This window comes from Oxyura jamaicensis, chromosome 1 (assembly GCF_011077185.1).
Source record: "Oxyura jamaicensis isolate SHBP4307 breed ruddy duck chromosome 1, BPBGC_Ojam_1.0, whole genome shotgun sequence".
NCBI lineage: Eukaryota > Metazoa > Chordata > Aves > Anseriformes > Anatidae > Oxyura > Oxyura jamaicensis.
In genome coordinates this window covers 195,551,459-195,578,502 of record NC_048893.1, presented here as the reverse complement: position 1 = coordinate 195,578,502, position 27,044 = coordinate 195,551,459, and the positions used below count along the sequence as shown (strand labels likewise).

The following is a 27,044-nucleotide window of genomic DNA, read 5'->3' as shown; positions in this document are numbered from 1 at the left end:
AACAAAAAGACAGCATGCTGATAGCTACAGGTATCTAGAATTTTTCATCCGCTGAAGTAATTGTTCTTAGTATTACACTAATAAAAGCTCCCGCTGTTGGCTCAGAACCCAATGGGGAACACCCGAATAATTTTTAGAGGAGCAACTGCAGGCATACATTTTTGTAAGCTTGTAGCCTACCACTTCACTGCATCTGAAATTTTCAAATGTATTTATTTTTGTTTAAAAGGCATTATTAGAATTTGATTGGATTTTTCAGGCAGAACTTGGTGCTTGAACTTTTAATAGGGGCCCAAAGGAGTAAGCAACCACACTTCCTCCAAATCAATAAGGAAAAAGGTAAAGAAGCACTAAAACCGATTTCAACACCGGTGTTACTTTTTTGGTGTTTGGGGCTGGTTTCTTCAGTAATGCATGTGTTACTACTTCAAGTATTTCAAGTACTGCTAAAGAGAGAACTCTGAACTCAAAGCAAATTATACCTGTTGGAAAACACTAAGATTCTGAGAAATCCCTACTTGACTTCAGAGTGCCTTTACTACTTTCACTGTTTCTCTTGGACTCATTTCAGGTCTGCCAAAGCAGATAGATGAGCATCAGCACATTCCACAGTCCACAGGACTACTTGTTTATATATTTAAGCTTTGACACAATAAATAATAACATATATTTTGGTTGACTTACACATTAAAGCATTTTTCTGTCAGCTGCAATCTAAAATTCAGGACAATTTCAAACAGAAATAGAAAGCAGTATTACTGCATGAATTATTCCTTAGACAGAAGTCTCATCTTTAAAACTATCCTGTTTTCAGCTACAAATCATTCTTGCTGCAGAACTGAAAACAAATTTAAGGTCCTCATTTCAAATTACAATTTTGCCTATGCTCTTCAAAAAAAAAAAAAAAAAGATATTTTAAAAATATTTTAGCTCAACAGTACAATTATGATTTGAGACAGATATTTGAAAACTCGTTGTTTGTTTCTCCTCAGATTTCATTTCTCCCATAAATTTAGTTCCTAGATACCATCCTCAGGAACAAGAGTTCTTCATACCTACATTGAAAGGATTTTCCCAAGATATCTACAGTGCATACTGTCTTCTCCTCCTAAAAATATCCACTCTGAAAAAAATCATAGCTTTGAACGTTGCAGAATAGGATCGAATAGACATTGTAAAGACTGCCAAATAAATGCAGTAGCTGGGTAACTTCACAAGATTCTGTAGTTGTGTATTTTCCACAGCTGAGATGCTGTTATTCAGCCATATTCACTGTCCATTCATGTTTACATTTAAAAATTCAAGTATCAAAGTTAGGAGAATAAGAAAAATCCCCTCTTGCCATTTTTGTTCTTATTTTAATCTGATCTGCTTTTATACCTGAAATACAGCAAGCGTCGGGAAATATTGAAACACTTACTAAAATACCTTTTATTTTATACCTCTACAGCCAGCAGATATTGAAACAAACATTAGTTTCAGCAGATAAAAATGGAAGTCTATAAGTGTTCTTTCACATTTATTTTTATGTGCCTTTTTATTTTAGATGTGGAATTGCATGTTTATCACTTCAAAAATTCTGATTTTTCTATCTGTAATACTGTATGCTTCATAATGAAGAGTGCTGAATTGAACATATACTACCAAGCAGAACCAGTCTAAACAGAACACTTGAAAAATTAACACACACTGTGGACTGAAAGCTTATCCGTTTGGGTAATCAGTGCATAGTAGGTAAGGTTGTAAACACATGGCAATGGCTCTTATTTTAAATTCCCACGGAGATGCTCCAGCTAGAATAAATACACTCATGGGAGCAAGAGCAGAAGAACCAGCTATTACTCTTCAAGTTGACACCCCGATTTACTGTGCATCATTTTTTTTTTTGTAGAGTGAAACATAACGTCTAGCATAAAAAAAAAGTTATCTATATAAAAATTAAATACTTGATTACAGTAGCAAGTCACCACTTCATGATGGGATATATCTTGTCACTTGGAATTATTATTGATCTGAATTCTCTTTCTTTTGTTCTGTGTTGGATACTGGTAATTCAAGACTCGCCCATAATAAAGGCTCTGCTTTTCTCATAGTAACCTCAATCTTTGTAGCTGTCATGTTCACGTAACTCCTCTTTACATCAATTACCTGAAACAGAAAACATATGTCACACTTCACTTTATGAAACTGAATTAAGTTCAGAAGAGTACCTTACAACTAGATTTCAGCAGATGATTAGGTAGATGGAGTTCCCTCTTATCTGGAAGAGCCTGCCTTTTACCCATTCCCAAGCTATGAACATGTATACACAATATAAACATAGGACTAATGCATACATAAAGTAATCATATAAGAGTTAAGAGTTTTTATCTAACACCACTGTCATATTTAGAATAGAATCTTAGGACAAATTGGGTTGGCGGGAATCTCGAGAGATCATCTTGTTTAACCTTCCACTCAAATAAGAGCTGATGTCAAGGCCAGTCACTTGGGGCACTAGATTTGGATTTACATTTAATTACTGATGATGTGCAATTTATTTTTTTTCAATAAGTAACAAGGAAAAATAAACTGTTTTTAAAGAGAAGCAGCTGAGGGTTTGTGGTATTGTTTTTGTTGTGTGTTTTTTATTTAAAAATAGAAATAATGTTCTTATACTTACTCCCCATAATTTCACATTGCGATGAAATTCCTTTTCTCCTTCAAATACAATATGAATATTTAACTTAAAAAGGAAAAACAACAGAAAATTTTGTCAGGCTAATAAAACATGAGACACAAGTATGTTTAAGCAAAATATATCATATTGGGACTCAGATCCTACAACCAAGTCATCAAACTGTCCCTCATACACAGAAGTGGAAAATACATTCTAGTAGACTGTGTTAAAATATTTTAGTCTGTGTACCATAGTGGACACATAGACCTAGTGCATGTTTTTTTCATTTTTTCCAAATGAGTGATTAACAAATCACAGAAGTATCATTTTAACACTTTAACACATGAAAGTGCATGCTATCAAGAACAATATTCAATTACTTTAAGCCAAATACAATGAAATTACAAATCTGTAATTATTTAAACATATGCTGATGGAATTCCATCACATTCATTCAATATCTTCATCTGGATGGATCTGGATGGATCTGGATGGATCTGGATGACGGCATTGAGTGCACCCTCAGTAAGTTTGCAGATGACACCAAGTTAGGTACGTGTGTCGATCTGCTCGAGGGTAGGAAGGCTCTGCAGGAGGATCTGGAGAGGCTGGACCGATGGGCCGAGGTCAACGGTATGAAGTTCAACAAGGCCAAGTGCCGGGTCCTGCACCTGGGGCGCAATAACCCCAAGCAGAGCTACAGGCTGGGAGATGAGTGGTTGGAGAGCTGCCAGGCAGAGAAGGACCTGGGAGTGATGGTTGATAGTCGGCTGAATATGAGCCAGCAATGTGCTCAGGTGGCCAAGAAGGCCAACAGCATCCTGGCCTGTATAAGAAACAGTGTGGCCAGCAGGGCTAGGGAGGTGATCGTCCCCCTGTACTCGGCTCTGGTGAGGCCGCACCTCGAGTACTGTGTTCAGTTTTGGGCCCCTCGCTACAAGAAGGACATGGAGGTGCTTGAGCGAGTCCAGAGAAGGGCTCCGAAGCTGGTGAGGGGCCTGGAGAACAAGTCTTACGAGGAGAGGCTGAGGGAGCTGGGACTGTTCAGCCTGGAGAAGAGGAGGCTCAGGGGTGACCTTATCGCTCTCTACAGGTACCTCAAGGGAGGCTGTAGCGAGGTGGGGGTTGGTCTGTTCTCCCACGTGCCTGGTGACAGGACGAGGGGGAATGGGCTTAAGTTGCGACAGGGGAGTTTTAGGTTGGATCTTAGGAAGAACTTCTTTACCGAAAGGGTTGTTAGACACTGGAACGGGCTGCCCAGGGAAGTGGTGGAGTCACCATCCCTGGAGGTCTTTAAAAGACGTTTAGATGTAGAGCTTAGGGATATGGTTTAGTGGGGACTGTTAGTGTTAGGTCAGAGGTTGGACTTGATGATCTTGAGGTCTCTTCCAACCTAGAAAATTCTGTGATTCTGTGATTCATGTTTTAACTGCAGAATTCTAAAGATTTTTCTGCAATGCTATATTGCAGCCTTTTTTTTTTTTTTAAGTAAAGATGTCCAAATAAGAAGGGAAAAAAAAAAAAAAGCCGTGTATGTTTGAACAAACACAAAAGTCACAAAAAAGGTGTTTCTCAGAAAAGTGTCTTATGCTGTTCTACCTCTGCCTTAATAAATAAAGCAGAACCTGTATTTCTGCTTAATAAATAAAGCAGAAACTGTATTTCTGCTAACTTCAGGCTTCTGTACAAATTAGAAAGGAATCACATATTAAGGTAGGAACTCACCATTGTACTATTTGCTTCTACATAGCTCAGATCAGGAACAGAGTTCTTAGCATATATAGAAATAGTCACTTCTCCTCCAGTCTGGTGCCAATCATGCCTGCATGGAACTACCTTCTTTCCCTATATAAATAAAGGGTTATGGGGAAAAAAATAACATTCAGGAGTATTAATCAGGATTAAATCCTAGGACTATTTTAACAACCATTAAACATAGATAGCATAGGACTGTACCCTGTGTTCAGATGAGAGTGCAAACCTCTATTTAGATTTATTAAAAAGCAACAACAAAAATAAAACCAACTATATTCTCTATTTCAGATACTGGACCCTGATATACAATAGCAGTGAGGAAAACGATGTTCATGACAGAGACTACGGTAAGAAGCAGGAACACTCTAATGGAATGAAAGTAAGATGTTTTCCTTTACAAAACCAGAGTTATCCAGCACATAATGGGAAGGAATGAAACAAAGAAAGACTCCAATAGGCTAGAAGCCCCTTATCTCAATATGCACACATTTAATGCAGAGTTTCTTAATGTGTAAGTAAATTCTTTACAAGATTGCTCTTCTGCTTTAGGCTTTAGCACTTCAGATTCCCCCCCCATTTTTAATATTTGAAACTACTGCTTTAACACGAATCTTCAAGGCAAGCAGCAATTCTCTGAATGAGGAAGTAAAGGACTTCGACTGCACCCTCTTATAATACATCTTTCATTTTCTTTTGTTAACTGATACTGATGTCTGCAATATCAAGAATTTGAAGAATATATTCAGAACAGGAATTGTGTGTTCATCTGCATCCAGCATGTGACGAGTTTTCTTTTTTAAAAAAAAAAAGGCATTCAGTTCCATTATTAAATTCTGAGATACTGTCCGAGAACCTTTTAAACCTTGAATGAAAAATATTTTGTGCTTTTTAATTCTGCATTTTTTTCCCAACATCGCGATGCCATAAACTAAGAAGCTCTCTCTGTACTTGCTTCTACTGGTAGTCAAATCAAGACATTCAGTATGCTTCAAACCAGAAAACCAGGCATGTAAACAGAACCCAAGTTCTGTTGAGAGTCAGATAGAGACCCTTCCATACACACCCCTCCCCCAAACTAGGCAACTTCTTGGACTTTATCTGTTCTGCTATCGCACAAATGTTAATGCTACTCACTGCATCCTTTTTAGTCCATACGTGTGTTCCTGTTGTACAGCCTTCTTGAGCTAAAAATGTATTGAAGTCAGAAGTTTTCCTTTTACAGCAGCTCCAATACTTCATCCTTTAAAGTTTGCAAAGAAGGTAATTAACAAGCAATATTTATGACACTATTGTAAATACTTAAGATATTTTCTTTATGCGATATTACCATTAATTTAGGAGACCCTTTTCAACCACTGCCATTTTTGACTGTGAGAAATACAGAAGGAAAACAAGGTAACATCTACAAAGATAACAGACTAATTAAAAAAGTAAAAATCAAGCTAACTGAATACTAACCCTTCGTGGAATATAGGTACACCAGAATGGTATATACATACATCTTCGGTGCTGTGTGGTCCTTGGTACGTCTGGTAAAAAAACAAAAAAAAAAGCATTTAATGTTTCTTACTATTATAGGAAGTGGACCAAAGGGGAAAAAAAAAAAAAAAAAAAAAAGACAAACTAAACACAACCCACAAGAAGAACACTAAGCAAAGCAAAATAAAGCTTTCCAGTAGTTAATCCAAATGCAATAGCTTGCTCTAGCTTTTCAAAAATAATTATTCAACCTCCATTCACTAAAACTTCACTGGCATTCCTTTCCTACAAGCTGTACTTCGTATTGGTTCAACGGAGCGCACCATTGGTGACATCATCTGTGTTCATAAAGACCACTTTATCTCAGAGATATCCAACCTTAAAAAAACTCTGAAAATTCAGAGAAAGAAGGTACTTCAAAGGAAATACATTGAAGTTGCATGGTCCAGCACAAATCGATTTTCCATTCTTTTACTCAGTTTTCAGGAGAAGGAACTGAACAGATGGCCTTGAGTTGTGCCAGGAGAGGTTAGATTGGATACCAGAAACAATTTCTTCATGAAGAAGGTGGTCAAACATGGGAACATGCTATCCAGGCAAGTGGTGGAGTCCCTGTCCCTGGAGGTATTTAAGAGATGCATGGATGTGGCACTAAGGGACCACGGTTTGGTGATGGGACTTGGTATATCAGGCTGATGGTTGGACTTGATTTTGAAGGTCTAATTGAACCTATGCAGTATGATCTATGATTCTTAAATTGAAGCAATTAAAAAACCATGCATCCCTGCCAATGAGTATCACGTCAGTTCTTCCTAACACAAAAAAGCAAATGCTCTAAATTCTTCTCCAACCAGTTTCAGTAGAAACCCCCAAATCTGTCAGATGTCCAGTGAAATACCTATTTCAATTTGACTGTCCTATTCTGTACAAAACAAGTGTCAGTAAAAAAAAAAAAGGCAACAAAACACACCACAAACAAACAAAATAACAATTTCAGTTTAAAAGACCATGCAATATAAAGACTAATTTCAATGCTAGAAGCGTTATAACCATTTTATTTGGTGATTCTTCTGGCAGGAAGCATTAAGTGATAAGCTCTGCAGATGCTTCTGAAGTACATTCAGATTATCGAGAGTAATTCAAGTGCTATCAGTAAGCCACCTCTCACCAATATATTAACATTTTAAGTTGAAACACTTCAGTATTATATGTTTGGTAAGCTTAATGATTAGAAGTTCGAGTACTGTGTTCAGCCCTGGGGCCCCCAGCACAAGAAGGTCATGGGAGCATTAGAACAAGTCCAGAGGAGGACCACGAGGATGATCAAGGGGCTGGAGCACTTCTGCTATGAAAACAGACTGATGGAGTTGGGGTTGTCCAGCTTGGAGAAAAGAAGGCTCTGGGGAGACTTTACAGAGGCCTGCCAGTACCTAAAGGGGGCTACAGGAAAGCTGGGGAAGGACTCTTTGTCAGGGGATGTGGCGACAGGACAAGAGGGAATGGTTTTAAACTAGAAGAGGGTAGGTTTAGACTAGATATTTGGAAGAAATTCTTCACTTGGAGGGTAGTGAGGCACTGGCACAGGTTGTCCAAAGAAACTGTGGATGCCTCATCCCTGGCAGTGTTCAAGATGAGGCTGGATGGGGCTTTGGGCAATCTGGTTTGGTGGGAGGTGTCTCTACCTATAGCAGGGGAGTGGAATTAAATCATCTTTAAGGTCTCTTCCAACCCAAACCATTCTGTGGTTCGAAGTTCGGGATGGACCTTAATAAAACATAAAACATCTGATACCTACTACATCACTATACAAAACAGCCCACATTTGTCAATACTAAAGTATGTTATTGAATGTATATTTGTTAAGCCTGATGGATTTTATCCTATTTCCAATCGATTTGTACTGGGGCACGGGGAACAAAGCAAGACAAAACTGAGCATGTAATAGTTTAGCGGGCAAGTTTAAGAGTGAAACTAAACCACTTACTTTTGAACAGCCTGCATTTTTACATGCTGTCCCAATCTTGATTTCATCACTGTCCTCCTCTGCAAAACAAATCATATTACAGAAAAAAGCAACTGAAGTATACAATGTACAAAATATTTTGCTTTTATTGAGAACTGAAAAGAATTGAAGATTAAAAAAAAACAAGTCATCTATCTTCTTGTCACTGAAATCTGCCAGAAAGGTACAAAGAAATAAAAATTATGCAAAAATTCCAATAACTATATTATTTGTGCATCAAATTTCTATACATTTTCTGTAATCCACATCTACATTTTCTATAAATCTACATTTTCTATACATCAAATTTCTATACATTTACACTGTTTTAAGTGGGGAAAAAAAAAAGAACGAAGAGGATTACTACAATCATACATTAAGTGAAACAGTCACAAGACTACAGTCACTCATCTCTTTTTTAAAAAATATTTTTAATCTTTTTGGTAAAACTAAGACTGTAAAAGGCTCCTGCTATTAATAGAGGAAGAGCAAAATGACAGTTTTAGCAAAAGCACAAAAAAATAGCCACAAATAGACATAGGTTGAAGTTAGAAAGTGTTTCTAAAAGAACCAAACTTGAAATGCTCTTTGGGAGATTGAAAAAAAAAAAAAAAAAAAAAAGATGGAAAGTAGACAAGGGAGAACCAGCTAGTTATCAATGGAATTTCACCAGTTTATGAAAGGCATCATATGGTATCACATTTGCAGAGGAGTAGATTTCATTTCTTGGAAAATTCTTTCAGCCATCTGATTAGAAATGAATGTTCCCATCCTGTTCATTATAGCAGGATATCTTATATAATAAGCAGTTCAAGTCACTGCCATGGGAACATACCGCTCCTAATACCCAAGCCCCCGCACTGTTCACATTTAACTTTATCACTTTACAGACTGTGAAGTGTTTTCCAGAATATTAAGAACATGAATGCCTTTGTCAAATAATTACCTCAGAAACAACAACAGAAAAATTAGTATCTTATTTATCTGACAAGAAGTGTCATATACCTACTTAACCATACTATATCCTTACCTTTTTTCTCTTCGTTTTCTGATGACAGTTTCAGTTTATCTAGTGCTTGCTTCAAGGAAGCTGATACTTTCAGCTGCAAATTTGTCATTGGCTCATCTGGGCTAAAAAAATGACAATGTATTCATGTCAACTTAATGAAAAAATTTTTTTTACAAAAAATGACAGAGTAGTAACTTTCAATCTTGCAATAAGACTCTTCCTTTCCAATCTCCCTTACAACAATAAACTAGATTCCTAAGTGCACTCTTAATGTGAAACCAGCCTAGAAATTTAGAAGAAGGTCTTAGTTTTCAACAGGAAATCTTAAGTACTCTACAACAATAAAATCAAACTAGAGCGATTACGGAATTTACATGCACACACCCTACTATTTTTATGTAGGTTTAAAATGGTGAATACTACTGCTAGTGGCTTTCTAATCTATGAGGCTTTACACCACAGTTTGTTTTCCCATGAAGCTAAGTGTTTAGAGATCCAGTAATACCTCGTCCTAACCCATATTCTTTTATCTCATTGTGAAGCTAAAGATAACATCATGACCGCTACCAAACACAAGCTCTTCTAATGTTCATTTGGGAATTTTTACACTGTGCAGGCTGTGTAACACTTATTTGATTAAGTTTTAACTTGGTCAACCAACCATGTATTTTAAAAAATAGTAATTCCGTATACAATACCTTGGTCTTTTAATTGTTTCCAGTGGTTTTGGTGCCTTAATTATGTGTTCTTCAAATTTGGGTTTCAGTTCAGCTAGCTCCTTTCGCTCAGAGGTAGTTTTGACTTCTGGTTTAACAGGCTCAGGAGGTTTCTCACTATTATGATGACCCTTTGTACAGCCCTATTATGGAAAGGATATGTTTGTTTATATATGTACATATATACACACACATACACATATATATGCAGTGTATTTTGTGTGCACAATTAGAAGTTATCAAAAAACACAAGTTTTCTTATTTTTTTCAGACCAATCTACCACTTTAGCCCAACTCATAAAATTGGCCACAAAGGTAATCCTACAACTATGACAGAAAATATCTTCATTTGCAAGCACTTTAAATAAAAATCCATACTTTTCAAAATCAAGCGAAGGAACAAGAAACAACACATTGACCTTTCATTAAAAACAAAACTGTAAACAGATTTTGACAGAATTAATTATATTCACTATAACTTGAAAAATAAGACTCAACTTCAACATTATAGCAGGAAAAGTAGCATACTCAAGATTTAAGACAGTTGTAACAAAAGCAAGCAAGTTTTAAACATGTAAGCTGTGATTTGACAAGTGTAAAAATTGTAAATTATCATGAGTACATACCACAATGCTTAAGAAGTCAGAAAAGTCTGTTGTTCTTCTCTTACAACATGACCAACCCTATGAACATTTTGAAACAAAAAAAAAAAACAAGCATGATTACCTTATTTAGCAGCAGTTTATAAAAAGCACAAGACCAGTTATATTGCTTTATAAGATGTGGCACTTCATGATCATCAATTATTCTATTCTCTTCTTTGGACAACACTGTAATCAATACTGCAGTTTTAAAAGACAGAGAAACCTGTTACAGTTGCCTTAATCAGAAAATGCACTAAACGTGAGGCAACATTTCCATGACAAGTTAGTTGCCAACTCTGTATGACCAAAAAAAAACACCAAAAAACAACAAAAAACAGAAATATTACTTTATCCTGTAAAGTACCATCTTTATAGATGTTATAGAACAAAAAAATATTATACTTGAGACTCACCTGTGGCATAATGCACAGCCCCTGTTATAAAGTGATGAGGATGTTTTCCTTCCTTGAGCAGTAGGCAATTCTTTAAACTGCTCATTTCCCTCCATAAGCTGGAGGTCTGCATTGCATAGCCATCTATTCAAGTACGTCACCTGAGAACTTCTTTATTTTACATCAGAAACCCAATAATAGAGAAAATTATCTTTATACTGTGAATAATGGATCTCAGAACTCAAAGACCTTATTGAAACCAGTAGTTTGACCAACAAATACACTTTTCTAGTATGTTTAGTGCTGAAGCAATGAGACACTGGCTTTTAAATAGGTAGTTTTAAAATATCCTCAAAATACTAACTATTTCTACGGTCACAGAAGTAAAACATCCACCCCTGCCCACTTCAATCATCTACAACTCAGATCAGGAAGAAAACTGCTCAGAAAATTATGTTAAAGTTAATTAGACTAAGAATTAGGAAGAAGGGGAGAAGCAGTACCTGTTTTAAGAACACTGCTTCTGTAAGAGAAGTTAGACACAATCTTTTGAGATAACTATGTCTTCTACCTAATTACAAGGACAAAAGTCTTATATACTGTGTTGTTAGTAATAGTTATAATTTTTTTTAGAAAACTAATTGCCATAGTCTAACTATCCCATTGATCCAACAGCTCCTGTTGTAAGTTGCCAGCGGCATGCTGTGCCCACTTCCAGACTCATGCCCTGCAACATGACCGCCAGCTCACAGAAAACGTGTTACCCAGCACACACAAGCCCTCACATGCCCCAACACCCACATTGTGGGTCAGGGTTGAGATGCGCTGCCAGAAGCGGTTCAGAAAAAATATCAGAAAAAAAATGCCTGCTCCCCAGCTTGATTAAATGGCAGTTCTATCCCTAAAAAGGACAATGAGGCTATGTTCAGAGTACTGTCAGTACACTGAACAGTGCCAGGCTCCATGTCTGGACCCCAGATTTCTGACCATATACTGTTAAATTGTTAGAAGGATTTCCAGTACTGTTTTGGTCACCCTAAGAAATTCTCTGTCAAATCATTCTCAGAAGGCATTCTGGACGTATCCAGTACATCCTGAAGAACAGTTTAATATAGCAAATGTGGACTATGCAGTTGGCTTAACCACTACAGACAGTCACAGGTATATGTACTTTACTACTGAAGATGTAGCCCAAGACAGCTCCATCAGGGGCATGGGTAAGCAGTCTCATCTTAACACACACATAGATTTATCAGATTAATACAACACAATTTCCACAGTAGGCAAATGACACGTTCATATTAGTGCTCTAGTCATGTAAGTGCAGGCAACTGGTCTAAATTTCAAGCAGGTGAATTAACTGAAAGAGTATGACTCCTCTCAACATATCCAGAGACATGTTCTAAGGACCTAATTAAATTGTAGAGACACCTGAAGTCAATTAACAAAAATACAAGTCAAACAGACTTGCGTAACATTTGAACTGTGTGAATACAGTTTTCGGTTCCTTTTGCAGTTTTAAGTAAGTGGACATTACTCCACAGCATTGACAGATTTGGGAAATAGAAAAAGGAAAACAAGTACACTGTTTTATGTATATGGAAAGATAAGACTTAAAAAAATATTTGCATACTTACTTTGAGAGCATCATGAAAGACCGGTACACCTGGATGATACGTGCATGAATCTAGAAGAAAATGACTATTATTAATATTCAGGCATACCAAGAATTCTTATTCATCTGATCACAAACCTAGCAAAAATTTCATGCTTGCAGTTCAGGTATGTCATGAGCTGTCCCACCACTTACCCAAGTGCACGTGACTATTAAGGAAAATTCAGACTTCATAGAACAAGCTTTCTGAGTCCATATATTAAACCGAAATAATCAAGATTGTTGTTTTTTTTTTCCCTCCCTGTATTATACAATGGAAATCACAAAACAGACACCTGAAAGTGCCTTCTATTCTTTATTTCTATAAAAGTAACTGGAGGAAGTAAACTTTCCACATATCATCCCTTGCTTTCAACAGTAGCCCTCATTAGTAATTCAGTGATGTGATAAAGGTGGCCCTGTGGCCACATGATGGACATAAAACACTCGTTTACGTGATCACATACATCTGCTCACACCTGGTCAAGGCCTTCTATGTAGAAAAACTCAGATTTCATTAAGTTATCCATGATAATTAGCTTGTTCTTTTATCACTGCTGGTGTTTTCCTAGATGTGTAAGGTCATGAAGTCAAAGGCAAATTAATCTTCAACATACATAACTCAGACATGTGAATACCACTAATTATTACCAGGTTCTGTACTAACACCATGCTGAAATACCTCTTCTGTTAACTGAACTGTTAATATTCACAGATGTTTATCAACATTACAGCTTTTTATGTAGTAACTGTTCCTTTTTTACTTGATGTATGTATTTTTCAAGTGGAATATAATTGCTCTGATTATGTAACATCTTTGACATATACTCATGGATAATATTTAAATGATCTGATTAAGAACATAATGGGAAACACTAATCTTTAAAGCATTTTTTGGTAGAAAAAGATAATATTTAAAGAGACACAAAGAGTAACAACTTTTATAATATGCCTCCATAAAACACAAGTAAGAAATATCGCATTTCGAATAATGAGGCAAATAAGAGAAGCAATAAATAACTTTACTGACAGTCTGCCTACAGATATTAAGTGGGCTAAAGACAAATCACTATTTTACTTTAAGAAAAATATAGATTTTAAAGAACTTTTTCTTCTTTAGTTATACATTCAGAATGTAATTATAAGGTACTAATGCAGTCAGACAGACACACTGTCTTAAGATGACAGCTCCCACCACAAGCTGGAAGAGGCATATTTCAGAACATTTGTCCCTCAGCAGGGCTTACATACATGTCCATGAACTTCTACCAATTCTTTCAGCTTCAGGATGAAAAGCTAATGCTGGTAAACCTCACAAGAATATAAGAAAATTTTGTTATTACGTACAAAGAGACGAACTGCTTTGTACCAAGGACTTCACTTCTTAGTTATATGTTTTTAAAAAATAGAGACCATTCTTTTCCAAAAGTATCAAAGCATGCTATCACAGGCACCATTGTAGAGGAACTAAGCAGCAAAGATTACTTCTGAATGAGAAGATTTTCATTACTATTTTTGATCCCTGACAAGAATGTGGTTTCAAATGAGAGAGGTGCTGTTTATCAGTGCACCATTTCTCAAGACCAAAACCTTACAATCAAGTAGTTCAGAGGCAGCTATCCTCCAGTGCACAGGTCAGACACACGGGCATCTGTTTGTCCATCTGGCCAAGTCTGATCCTTTCTCCTTGCTTCCTTAAGCCCTCTCAGCAGGAGGTACATCATGGAGCAGCTGACAACCCAATCCCTGCTGCTACCTGAGGAGTGCCACGCCTGCTTCACAAGAGAAGATGCTGAGGCAGTGCCTCAAAAGGAGGCAGCAGGACTTACCCACTAAGCAGTCTGCCATTCTGCTTTCAGAGAACAGCAGAAAGTCACTCATTTCTACTCACACTGAACCCAGCAGCTCTTGTCCCTGTAAACTTGACATTTGTAACAATATCTCATCTCAGATTAGGTGGGGGAAAAAGGGCATTCAGCAGAAAGCAACAATCACTTGAGCAATTATAAACGTGTTGTCTTTCTGATTTGTTTGAGCTCAGCTTGCTGCCTGTGGTTGATGTTCTAAGTTTTTTACTGTTTAAAAAAACATATATATATAGCTCACCTCTCCACTGCTATTAATACCTTTCTTTAACAGGGACAAAAAAGATTTTAAAATCAATTCTTCCTCTCATACACAGATCATTTTGGAGTTGGCAGTACCACAAATTTTCACTTTTTTAAATGCTTATTTCTTACCCAAACCAATCCCAGTCTCACAGTGCACACACTACTGGACTGCTATTACCTGTCTCCTACATCCTCGCTAATTTATTGAAGCACTTTATTAGACATTTTGTTACATGTCAAAGTAGAAAATTGTATCGGTCAGGCAAAGTTAGAGGTATTTAAGATGGCATCCTGTTGAATTCTTGAGGATGAAATGAGCTATGTCTAAATACAACCTACAGACCTGCTGTGTTTCCTGTGGAAACACTCCAATATTTTGCAAGGTATGCTTTACAGCCCGGCAGCAATGGAAGTTCATTAAATTTGATGAATTTTGTTCAGTTCCTTGGGAAAGTTGATGTCTTCGAGAGTTTGCTAAAGGTAGGAAACTACCACAGAATTCCTCTGAATTTCTCACAGTGTTGGAATAAAATGTGGAAAACAGGACAAATGTGGTATAGAGCTTATAAAGAGTTCATAAAGAAAGACTCAGGTTGAAAAACAGAATGCTGCAAGGAAGACAAGGGATCAGAGGGTGCACTTTATATGAACAGAGTTTGAATTACAGGGACCAAAGTTAAAGAAAGCTGAATGGACAGATGAGTTCAAAAAATCCAGGCTACCATTTCTTCCAATTCCACCTCAGAAATTCGTAGTTTTCATCAGCTCTGCAATTATCTTTATCTTACAGGAACAACATAATAAAGTTTGATCAAGGTAAGAGGGTATGAACAATCATGAAAGAGTAAGTCTTTCTGTTCTTGCAAAGGACCAAATCAATCCACATTAACAAAGTTCTAAATTATGGCCTAAACCAAGAACTGCTGCAGTACAGTAAGGAAATTGTGACAAACACATAATGCATACAGTCTGTTCTGTTTGTGCACACCACCTTTTCAGCTCTAGTTTTAAGGACTAGAAAAAAACTTTTCTAGTTTTAAGCAGGACTGTTTTCAAAACTACAAAGAAGTATTACCTCAAAGCTTTGTTTTAGCAGCAAACTTTGACCTGGCCTTGAAATGGATTAGAAATGTTCATATAGTCATTCATTTCTAAAGAAATAAAATAATTAACTTTAAAAGGGGCAGAAGGGTTTTAAGTTCTAACTTCCACATCAGATGCTGCACAAGTTTTTAACAGTATGAATGTAACAAGCAGCTAATGTACCTAAAATGCATGTTAAATTTGTACCTTGTTAGGCACACCACAAGTTATTTCATAACTGTGCATTCAGTCACAATTGTGTAGACATACCTTTAATGCTTTCCCTCAGGCTGTTTTTTCTGCCTCTCTTTAAGAGGCATTGAGTCCTTCATGTCAGCCAGTTGCCACTTGCTCATTTTTTGGAAACAATGAGTTTCTACAGAAAATATATGCATATATTATTTCAGCCATCTGATTCTAATGAGAAGATTAATGGCTTCTTACACCAGTCATCACTATGGCAATATCTATAACTGTAGGCTGAATTAAGACAAAAACCCTAAAACATCCAGAGGCCAGCAGGACTTATTTTCTATTTTCACTGAAAGAAAAAGCTTCCTAATAACTATTGGTCTAATATTTAAATATTTGATTGTGTCAATATAAAACTTATCAAAGGAATATATATTTTAGTGTTTAACACATATTAACCTTAACCCCTGTAGTATGTTGGACTGAAACATTCTCCCAGCTCTGAAACATTTGAACTTGACAGCTAAGCACAGCTGAATAGAGATTTGGATGTCTAAGCAGTAATCATCCCATTGATCTTGTTGAAGTTTAGTGATGTTGAAAGTTGTAATCATTCTATTTCAGCAAAAAAATGTCAAACTTGATTTTCTGAAGTGGCCTGTGAAGAACTGTGTTTATCTTTAGAACTACTTAGTCTAGGACACAGGAACTCCATTAAATGTTCCAGTCACTTACTGACACAACTTAATCTTGAGAAGTTGTCTTTCTCAATCCAAGCACCACGTGGTTAGAACAGGGCCATGACAATTATATTGGGTCTACTACAATTTGTATCATACATATACTTAAGAACATGAGGAATTGTAAAGAATTGTTATTTGAAGAGCAAGAACAGGTCATGAAGTCCTAATGAAAAATTTTAATATAAGAAACTCTATCCACTTTGTGGGGTATTACTGAGTGGAAGCATTCCAAACTGCCTGCTTTTGCTGTTACTAACATTAGCTAATCTTACACACAATTCTGCCCTTCTCTTTGAAAAGGCTCAGAAAAATAAAGACAATTTAAGCAGTAGTTCTTAATCACAGTATGTACACATGCTACATCATTTCTAATCTCGTGCGTCACTAAAAATTTAGCTAATGCAAAGAGGCAATTCTAGAAATTCAGCCCATAGAGTTACTTTACAAACCAGTTGAGGACAAGCCTGTTGAGAGCTCAGATCACCCTTGTGCAGTCTCTGAGGAACGATAAAGATGTTTCACCAGATACAGGACCCCCAGCATGCACAAGGGAACCACAGAGAGAGCTCAGAGCACTTAGCAAAGCACTGATCCTAAGACACGTTTAATTACCTGTCTAGTAGTACATGTACTATAAGTTAATAAAGTAACAGTTGATAACGTAACTGCTATGTATGCAACACCCACAGAAATGTTCAGAAGCACTCTCAAGAAAAAATTCTGTTGCTCAAGGCCTCCAGTTTCTACCTTTACAGTATGTCACAGTACTAAAAACTGCTTGTTTTTTAACTTTTCCCTCCTGTTACTGCAAACAGCATTCTGACAAGGGCAAACTTAAACCTACAAAGAGATGCAAAGTCTTTGAACGTTATCAGCTGCTCCTTCTGACAGAAGAGCAATTCGTTACCTGTCACCAGCCAGGCCGGCTCCCTGCTGGCCCTTCAGGTTTAGCTGTCCAGCTGCCCCCCAGCCCTCTATTACAACTCGGGCTCACCCCTACATTTAACGAGGGATAGCACCACATAAAAATATCAGTTTCCTGTGAGAGGGGCAGGCCAGGAGGAGCAGTTTGCGGCAGCAGACAGGCGGTGGGGGACGCAAACAGAGGCAGCACGGGTGCTGCCCAGTCACTGCTCGCTGCTGGCAGTGCCCGGGGCTCCGGGACAGCTCCGCACCGTGACCGGGCACCGGGGCTCCCTCAGATCTCCCCTGCAGACCCTCCCCCCACCCTTCCCCATCGCATCAGGGCACGACGACGGATCCCCCCCCGCCGTCTCTCACCCTCCGTGTTGGTCTCGGGGTCGAAACGCTGGCCGCAGCCCCGGTTGTAGCACAGCAAGGACATGGCGGCGGCGCTGGATGGCAGGGGGAAAAGACCGGGAGCCCGGCGGAGCGGTGGCGGCTCGGGTGCCTCGGAGAAAAGAACCGGCCGGAGCCTTCCGGAATCTTCACGAAGCTTCGTCGGGGGAAGGAAGGAAGGAAGCGGGGAGAGAGGGGAAGAGGGCGGTAGCGAGTACGCAGGCGTTGGAGGAGGAGGAAGAGGAGGAGGAGGAAGAAGCCGGGGGGGAGGGAGAAAATGGCGGCGCCAGCTCAGCGCCGTGGGGCTGAGGAGTCGGCGGGTAGCCGGGCAGCGGCGGGTGCCCAGTTTCTGGTGGTTCTTGCGATTTTTCTTGAGGTGTCACCTCAACAGAGACTTGGTGATGGGAAAAGATGTAATTAGGAAGTTTGCATGTTGCGTGACGGGAACACGTGTGCTTAATTTAAAAAAAATATTTACGCGTATATATTAAAACCATCGGGCTTGTGTAGAAACAAAGGTGATTACATCTGAAATTTAAAGTTCTTGGTTAAGAAAATGATTATTTTTGTGTTTTGTCTGAGTTCCTGGAAGTTGCCCGGAATGCTCCTGTCATCTGACTGACTGACACGTCCTCTGCTGACCAGGCTCGTTTGATGTGTAAAACAATAGGCGCGTGTATAACAATTGGCGCCTATACAACAATTATAACAAGCTACATTGCTGTGAGCAAATACAAACTGGTTTCTTCAAACCTTTTGTAAATATCTACTGTGTGGTTTTTAAAATAGAACTGCATAGGTGTTCATAAGGCATATGGCATCCTGAAATAAATACCAAGAATGAGCAGAATAAGTTCTTGCTAAAAATGCCTCCTTAAGGGGGCTTAGTGAAGCAAAATGATCATCAGGGATGGCTTCTAGTGTAGCTACCAACCTCTGACTGGAAGGTCAGGTGACGTGTGCTCCACTCCGTTATCTATGTATCTAAAATAATGACTGACATATTCTGGGTCAAGAAACTCCTATTTGATAGAGCTATTGAGTACCAAAGCCATCGAGTACTTCAGTGCTTACTAAAGAAAAACAAAGCTCACACTGAAGCCTGTTGTAAGATAAGCTTTGATCAAAGCAGAAAAAAAAAAATCACCTTTAGCAGGAGCCTTATAATATAAGGTGTGGTAATAACAATTTGAAAAGAAAGAGGTGTAAGAATATTATTGTTTTATGCCTTCTTATTCACATAGAATGCATTTAAATTGTTACTGTTTGTTGGATAGCTTAATCTATAAGGAGAAAAGTGGTGGTAACTTGTTACATAATTGAAGTAGGAGTGTTTGCATTGTTGTCTTAGGGCCAAGAACTGCTGTTAAAAGATGAAATTTACCTTATACGCTGTCAACAAGAGTACCACCTAAGCATAAATTTACAGGTGTAAATAAGTTTTGTGCTCTTCCTGTGGCTCTCGTTGCACTTTATCTGTAGTGAGCAACATCTTTCTGTTTGAGAAAGAAGCAGCTTTTTTTTTTTTTTCTTTTTTTTTTCCCCTTTTTTTAGATTTCTGTCCTGAGGGTATCCATGGAGTGATTCAAAAACTGCTTTGTTTTAATAACATTATGTATACTCGATTAAACAACATTCTAATTGCCTTATTAATAGAGTATGGTTCAAACATTGACAAATAAAACTTCTAGGGAGAAAAATAAAGTTAGAAATCCATAGAGTTTCCAAGAAGTATCTATCATGTGGTGCTACTACACACCCAATTACTACATCAGCGACATAGAAATCCACTCTTAGATTTTCCAGAAGGAAATTCATTAAAAATGTATTTGTTTCATAGCTCAAAAAATAGTGTGTTACATTAAAAACAAACAAAAAACTAATCTGAAAATCCAGTTTCTTATTAATTTTCACACACACATAATCTGCTCTCTGAAGGTTACTAAGCTCTATCTGTCTTGTCTGTGCATGTTGTTAAACAGAAGTTTTTATTTATTTATTTATTTCCCAGAATAGCATGCAAGCAAATAGTGTTTTGTGATGAAGTGGGTCTTTTGAAGTTGCATATATTCTTCCTGCACCAGGCACTATGGATTCACATCACAGCATATCATCCAACAGAATTGAGTATAACTTCAAAAAGGCAGTTTCCATGCTTAGAAGAAATTTTCAACCCACTTGTGAACATCTGTGGAGTAAATCATTCAAATATCATTTGGATAGTTATCTTGTGTAAATAACAGTAGACTTTTAAGTTTTGTTTATGAATGTAGAATACTTCTTGTGTGTAAATCTCTGTTTTTAACAGATTTGCAAATCTGTTAAAAATCTGAAAAATCCAAAAGTTGGTTCCTGATTTTGGGTCCTTAGCACTTAAAACACTAAAAGTGCGTATATAATTTTTGATGAGTTTTACCCTTTGTTTTCATTTGCAAAGTTTTCCAGAGTATCAAACTTTTATGATGTCTTTAAGAACTGAATCTTTTATTTGTTTTTCTGAGATGCCTTACCAGAGAGGCAGTGAAAGATTCAAGTGTTCATATATATATATATATTTTTTTTTTCAGTTGTACACGTGATCTTTGTTTCTCACCTCAGAAAATCTACACCAAAAAAGCTGGAAGCAGTGTTCTGCAGTGAACAGACAGACACATGAGAAAGTACTGCTGTTCTGGTGTTGTATGTATTCATTTGGATAGACTTCTAAAGTGGGTGGGCTTTAATCTGTCAGTGCCAGTCCACATGACAGTAAGAACACAAACTTCTTTTGCTGATCACAATGATAAAATGTGAGAATTGTTCTCATAGTGGGGGAATTCTAACGTAATTCTAGAGAAGGGTCAGATTTGATCATTGTCTGTATAATTCCATGGAAAACTGTGGTTTTTGAAACAGAGTCGCTAAGGCTAACAGAAAGAACTATGAAAAATCAGTGTCTGGAAAGAAGCTGCACATCTACAATCCAGAAATGAGATACACGTTCCTAAGAATTGTGATGATTAATCTTTGGAATAGGTTTCCAAGGATTATTATTTTTCCATTACTCGAAGTTTTAGAATGATGTTTGGCTTTGTGCGGTGTATATTGATTTTATGTATACAGTGTCTGTGTGTATAAGATAGAATGTCTGTCAAGCGTAGATTATACATCTGAAGCAGGATTTGCTCCAGGAAATTCCTGTCTTGTTATTCTCGGAGTCAAACTAGATGATCAGGCAATGAAATGAATTTGTCTTGTGGGGAAGGAGTTCAATCTCTTCTCAGAGAAAACCCTTTTTAATTTGGGAGACTGAAGTGTCTCAGCAGCACATTCATTGTGACAGTATCTTCTTTTTCTAAGTTCTCTTGATATGAAAGTTAGACACATTGAGCTAATAAAATGTACATTGCCTCTTAGAGTGAAGATCTGCTGCCCATTCTGTGCTGTGTTTTCTGTACCCATCCTGTCATCTGTGTCATCTGTGCCCATCCTATGTCATCTTGTGATGAAAAAAAATGTTTTATTATTATTCCCTGGAGATGGCCACTGTTATGTGAGGCTTTCTCATCCTTTCCATGACCTACTGTGTACTATCATGCACTGTGTTATTCTTAACATTTATGTCATCCCATCGCACCCGTGCTTAATGGAACCCATACAAGTTTTCAAGCATTTGAAACAACAGGATTTGACTGTAAAACTGCATCTGTAAAGAAACAAAATGTTTCATTTTACTTCTTAAAATGCAGAAACTTCTGATTTTTTGGCCAGTTTGTTGAAGAGCCTTGGGTTCTCTGTCTGCAAGCCAGGACATTGTTCGTGCAGAATTGCTAATCTGAGGATTTCCCAAAGCCCCAGAGTAAACAAGCTTTGAATAAATCTGACAGAGGGGTGGGAATGATTGTCAAGGCTCTTGCTCCAGATCTGCTAGGTGGGTGAAACCTGAATGTTTTGGCTTTTTGTCAGTGGCAAAGGGTATTTTGGGCACCCTCAACTTCCTTGGAGTCTGGGGACTAATTGGGAGTCAGGGCAGGGAGCTTAAAAAATCCTTTGTTCTAGAAATTTAGCAGAGGTTTAAAATACAGATGTAAATCCCTGAAAAGTTAACGGTCAAAAGCCTGACGCTGTCCAGTTCAATTGAATGTACTCAGATATGACGGGCAGAACATTGGAAAATGTCACACCTCATGGAGAAATAGAACAACTGGCTTTTTCAGAGAGAACACTTCTCCCCCTTCTGTGATTGCTGTTGCTAATGTTTTTAAAATGCCAGTTTTTCCCAGGAGGTAAGAGAGATTAAAGAGCACCCACTTCTAATAATCCACCTGAATGCTTGCTGCTAAAACATGGCCTGAATTTGAGTAGATGCTTCATTAAGGCTTGCCACCTGCCTTTGATATCTGGCTTTGCTGGCATACAGTTTGATTTTAAGAATTCATTTAAGGTAGAATTTTCAAAGGTGTCATCTAAGTAACTTAGGTGCCTGCATTTCATTTTGAGAGAGGCATAATCACTTACAGCTGGATTCTCTAGGGGTCTTTGAAATCTAAAAAACATTATAATTTTTTAATCAGTTTTCAGAGGTCTTCTTTCAGGAGACTGGAATTTTCTTTACTGAGTTTAATAGGTATGGGTTAAGTCCAAAGAATACAGTGATGCCTCCTCGTTTATTTTATTTCCTATGCCTTTGACCTAGCTACAGAATGAGACCTCTTTGATGTAATCTGTACCTTTCTGTATAGCGTTCTGTAGAGAAGTGCTTTGTAAAAACTTGCAGTGGTGTGTGTATTGTAATGATCTTTTTCATCCTTCCTGCAGAAAGGATTTGTCCTTTTTCCTTCTTTTATACTAGAGGAAGCTACTACATACATAACGAATGTTTTTGTGGATGGTGAGGGGTTCAGTCCACCAGTTTCATCAGCAGCAAGGAATTATATTGGATGAAGAGACCTGGTTGAAATTACGGAAAATAATGACCTTTATTCCTGGGCTCTTTGGTCACGTTTTCACTTCCACTTTGTCAGTAAACCAACTTTGAATAACGTACTTAAAAAGAGGAAAAGAACAAAGTGCTGATTTTATGTAGCTCGAGAAGTTTTAAAAACAAATTGTTTTAACGGTAGTAAAGGTCATAGCACCCCTAAACAAGCCCGTGAGCTGGATTGTATGCTTTTTATTTTTTCTTTCAAGTTCTGCAAGCAATTATTTTCAAATAAAAGCCAACATACGTATCATCTTCATGATACTTTGAAATGAGTGGGTCTAAATCACATTTGCAATGGGAGAAGTGTACAAAAGACTTTACAAGACCACAGTTTATAAGTTATTGTTATAGCAATACAAACCATGAGTCTCTGTTCATTGCTAACTTAATGAAATAAATCAGGTTGAACCACAACATCTTTTCTGAGATGGACAAGAAGTGGAAAATAGCTTTTTTTTTTTTTGTCAAGATGTTTAAATTATGATCAATTATTCTATATTTAATCAAATCTTCTCTATTAAAATAGTTTTCAAGTATCTAAAACATTTTCAAAAATGTAGGCTTCCTTGAAATGTTTTCTGCTTCTTCCCAGAAAGGCTGGCTGAAGGTATAACATTTTTTTGGTGTATTTCCTATTTCAGTATAAAAGAAAATGGGGCAGTGTTGTGTGAAGAATGCAGACTGAAGAAACAGTAAACACATTATGAACTCAGTGTGTACTGGTTAAATAAGTGATAAGTATTTCTGTTAGCCAGAAGGTGGTAGCAGAATTCTGCAACAGCTCAGAATTGTGTTCCAGCAGGCATTCTCAATACAAAGTGATTTTGAAGTGCAGTTCAGAAAACATATTTTTTCTAGTGGCAGGAACAAATAGCATTGACATTTTTTTCATTTGGCAGCATCGTTGAGTAGAAAAGTGTCTGCACTTACGCCTGAGATGTCATGCGTTGGGAATGCAAGTGGGATCTGTTACTTGGTTTTTGTCTGTCTTTTTTTGCAATTGTAATTATGGTTTTTACAGACTTTTTAATGCCAAAGGGAGTCATTTATAGGCTGAAATGACAAGGGATATGTTTTGCTCATAGTATCGCAAGACTGGAAGATGTCAGTACCATGAGAAGACCAGATAGCACGTTATTTCCATACAGAGGAATCCTGTCACTCTTTCACAGATGCGAGTACAAATGTGGAGAGCGTTCTCCATTGGCTTGGGCTGATGCAGCACCACATTCACACTGTTAGCATGCTTAACAAGTGTTACACTTTGAAGATATGGAGGGATAACTTTTATTAGTTTTACTATTTTGTGATGGGCTTGTGATATTGATGTGACCCCCTGCTAGGTCAGTTCACTTTGCAAATAAATAGCCATTCATATTTCAGCAGAGACACTCTTCATTGCCGGGAGAAACAAGCAAGAAATTCAGACTCAGGAGCACAGCCTGTCCTTCATTTCCTTCTGAAGTATTGTATCGCTGTTCTGATGATGCTCACTACTCCTGTGCAGACTTTAAGAAATGGTGCTGTATCTTAGAAATGGTTTCTATGGTAACTCCCTGTGCTTTTTTAACTTAGTGGGCAGTTTGGAAACGGAGGGAGTGGAGTTTTAATGTCACATTAGGAAGACTCAAAGCAATGAAATAAGCTAGAAAAATAGTGTTTGTGTTTGGTCTATTTATCAGTAAACTGAAATACCAGCTCAAGAGAGCATCAGTCTCACTGCCTGGCTAATAAGGGAGGCAGTCCAGAGCTGCCAGAACTTACAGAAGAAAGCAAAGAAAAAGCAAGAGCCCCAAAGCAAGCCCTACCGCTGTTAACATTTTGCTGCTAACGGCCTTTTTAGAATTGGCAGCTTTTTACAGTGCCTGCAGCTTTCGTAGTCTCCTCCTGCTGAAGTTCTGACAGAGAAAAACATTCACCAAAGATTACAACAACGGAGTGGTATTTCAATGTGCTGCTCTCCTTATTTTCACTTCTTCATGTTATAAATACAAAATTGTGGCAGTATGTGTAGGGCAGTATGTGTAGAAGTGGTATTGGAGCCTCAGCAATTACTGAGATGAAGAAAGAAGTTGAGCTGATTTAGAATGCAGCAAATGATTGCAGGAGATAAAAATAATGGGTAGGTATAGACAGAGATATTGATACAGGTCTACAAAGCATGGTTAAAAGAACCAGAGTATGGCAAGCATGCAAAGATACATAGATAATCATGAAGTTCAGGCATCTGTTTTGCACATGCAAAGAAAGCATATTCACAGGTAAGGGATGCTTTATGCAAAGACTTGGGTGTTCCAAAGTTGTCAGAGGTAGAATTAAGTGTGGATTACCTGGGAATGCCTGGGCATTTGAAAAACCTCAAGGTAGTTTTTCCAACAGTGCTGTGTTTTTCTATTGAGGCAGAGGCTAGTATAGCCAGAACCCAAAACAAATATAAATAATGAAAATACGAACATTTTAATAATAAAAAACCTACTATCTTATTTAGAGATCATTGTCATAATACCTACCTGTTCTCTGTCCGTATTTAACTGTTTCACTTCAAAACAAACATGGAGTAAAAATGTTCATTTTGACGAACAAAGAGAACTGGTGAAGGATGATGTAAAGGAAAAAATACTGTTGAGTGTTCTGTTCTGTTTTTTTTTTTTTTTTTTTTTTTTTTTTTTTAAAATCCATACTGATAAATGCAATACATTATCCTTCTTTTTCTTTAGAATACAGAAAAAAAAAAAGACCAAAAATTCAAATATGCTTTGCAAATTTCTTCAGCATAATACGGCAGTGCACTTTCTTTCAAATGCACATGATACAAAAGCAGAATTGCTAGATAGGTGCAAGTGAGTGGTTTAGAAATAATATATAATTCTTTTTTCTCCAAGTCTTTGAGAAGTTCTAATGAAACCCAAGGATGTTCCCATTTGCTTTAAATTGATACTTAGCATCTCCTTTGTGATTGTTGAATGTTATTTTATCTTCATACAGTGATGAATGACTATTTGCTGGAAAATTGAGTTTTTTTTTTTTTTTTTTTTTTTTTTTTTTTTTTTAAGATGCCTTGTGTTGGACACCAAATTAATTGGGGTATCTGAACTCTATTAGTCATCTGAAACATCTTGGTCTCTATTTCCTGCTCCTACTGACTTATTAGTGTGGTTGGAGCTATGAGGGCAGAGAAGAAAATGTCAGTGCAGTTATTTGCAGCTAATGCTTCCATCTGGAGTGCAAGGAGCGCTGCTGCTGTTCTTGCAAAGAGGCTGGAATGCACCAACCTTCTGTAGAGTGGGAAAGAAGAGTGTAGAAATGAAGTGAAAACCCTATTGTAGTAAAATGTGGAAAGTAGAAAAAAATATATAAAAGGTAATATTCACTGTTCCTAACTTCAGCTATGAAAAGGTTAGGCATCTAGCATAAACCAGCCATTAAACTATTATTATAGTCTGTGGAGTGAGTGGCACTTTTCTACTGATTTCTCCAATCTGGTTTTGATACTTGCTCAGGAAGGCAAAGCCTATGCCAAACCCTTTGAAATTCTGCTCCCTTGTTGACAGCGAGAGACCAAGTGAGGCTTGAGGAGGCCCAACTGCTACTTGTCCTTCACACTGCTCCCATTTCCCTTTATGCTGTAGCACTGATGGAAGGGAAATCTGTAGCCTGCGTCTATTTAACTGTAAATAAATGGATGTGTCAGTCAGTGAGAAATTTTAAAAAGAAGGAGGAAAGCTGTGCAATTGATCATATGTAACAAGTATGAGAAACTAAGCTCTGAAACTGCTGACACTGACCGTATTGTCAAGCGTGAGTAATTAGAAGTAGGACTGGCAAAACCAGGGTACTTGTAATTCAGGCTGCTTGGCTGGACTCGCAGTTCTCCAAAGCATGATGCGAATAGTCCTGTGATTAGCTGCTTAAGCCTAAATCCATAATAAAAGTAATGAGTTACCGCATAAAGTGTTTGAGCAGGCAATCGAAGTCTAGAAGAAAGTATGGAAAGTATCACCTGTGGACAATACCAAGTTGGGCAGGATTGTTGATCTACTTGAGGGTAGGAAGGCTCTGTGGAGGGATCTGGATAGATGGATCGATGGGATGAGTCCAGCTGTGTGACATCTAACAAGGGTAAGTGCTGGATGCTGTACCTGGGTCACCACAACCCTGTGCAGCAGTATGGGCTTGGGGAAGAGAGGCTGGAAAGCTGCCTGGCAGAAAAGGACCTGGGGGTGCTGGTTGATAGCTGACTGAACACAAGCAATTGGTGTGCCTAGGTGTGTAAGAAGGCCGATGGCATCCAGGCCTCCATCAGAACTACTGTGGCCAGCAGGATCAGGGAGGTGATCATCCCC

General features: G+C 37.7%; 1 protein-coding gene and 1 long non-coding RNA gene across 2 annotated transcripts; one reads left to right on the top strand and one right to left on the bottom strand.

Moving 5' to 3' along the window:
- Positions 1–164: 164 nt before the first annotated feature.
- CHORDC1 (cysteine and histidine rich domain containing 1) lies at positions 165–17,964 on the bottom strand. Its single transcript, XM_035329112.1, has 11 exons — positions 17,721–17,964; positions 12,294–12,343; positions 10,247–10,303; positions 9,603–9,763; positions 8,926–9,026; positions 7,878–7,936; positions 5,873–5,943; positions 5,549–5,654; positions 4,385–4,504; positions 2,663–2,725; positions 165–2,148 (listed from the first exon to the last, which is right to left on the bottom strand). The coding sequence occupies exons 1-11, from the start codon at positions 17,782–17,784 to the stop codon at positions 2,005–2,007; spliced, it is 996 nt and encodes a 331-aa protein (XP_035185003.1). The 5' UTR covers positions 17,785–17,964; the 3' UTR covers positions 165–2,004.
- LOC118168606 lies at positions 15,042–27,044 on the top strand. Its single transcript, XR_004751668.1, has 3 exons — positions 15,042–15,055; positions 16,255–16,256; positions 26,796–27,044. It is a non-coding gene; the product is annotated as an uncharacterized LOC118168606 (long non-coding RNA).

Excerpts from the sequence above, each read along its gene's own strand:
- CHORDC1 (XM_035329112.1), bottom strand. The coding sequence starts at position 17,784 with ATGTCCTTGCTGTGCTACAACCGGGGCTGCGGCCAGCGTTTCGACCCC. Across the intron at positions 9,027-9,602 it reads GAAACAATTAAAAGACCAAG|CCCAGATGAGCCAATGACAA; the intron begins GTATTGTATACG and ends TCATTTTTTTAG. Across the intron at positions 5,655-5,872 it reads GTACCTATATTCCACGAAGG|GATGAAGTATTGGAGCTGCT; the intron begins GTTAGTATTCAG and ends CAAACTTTAAAG.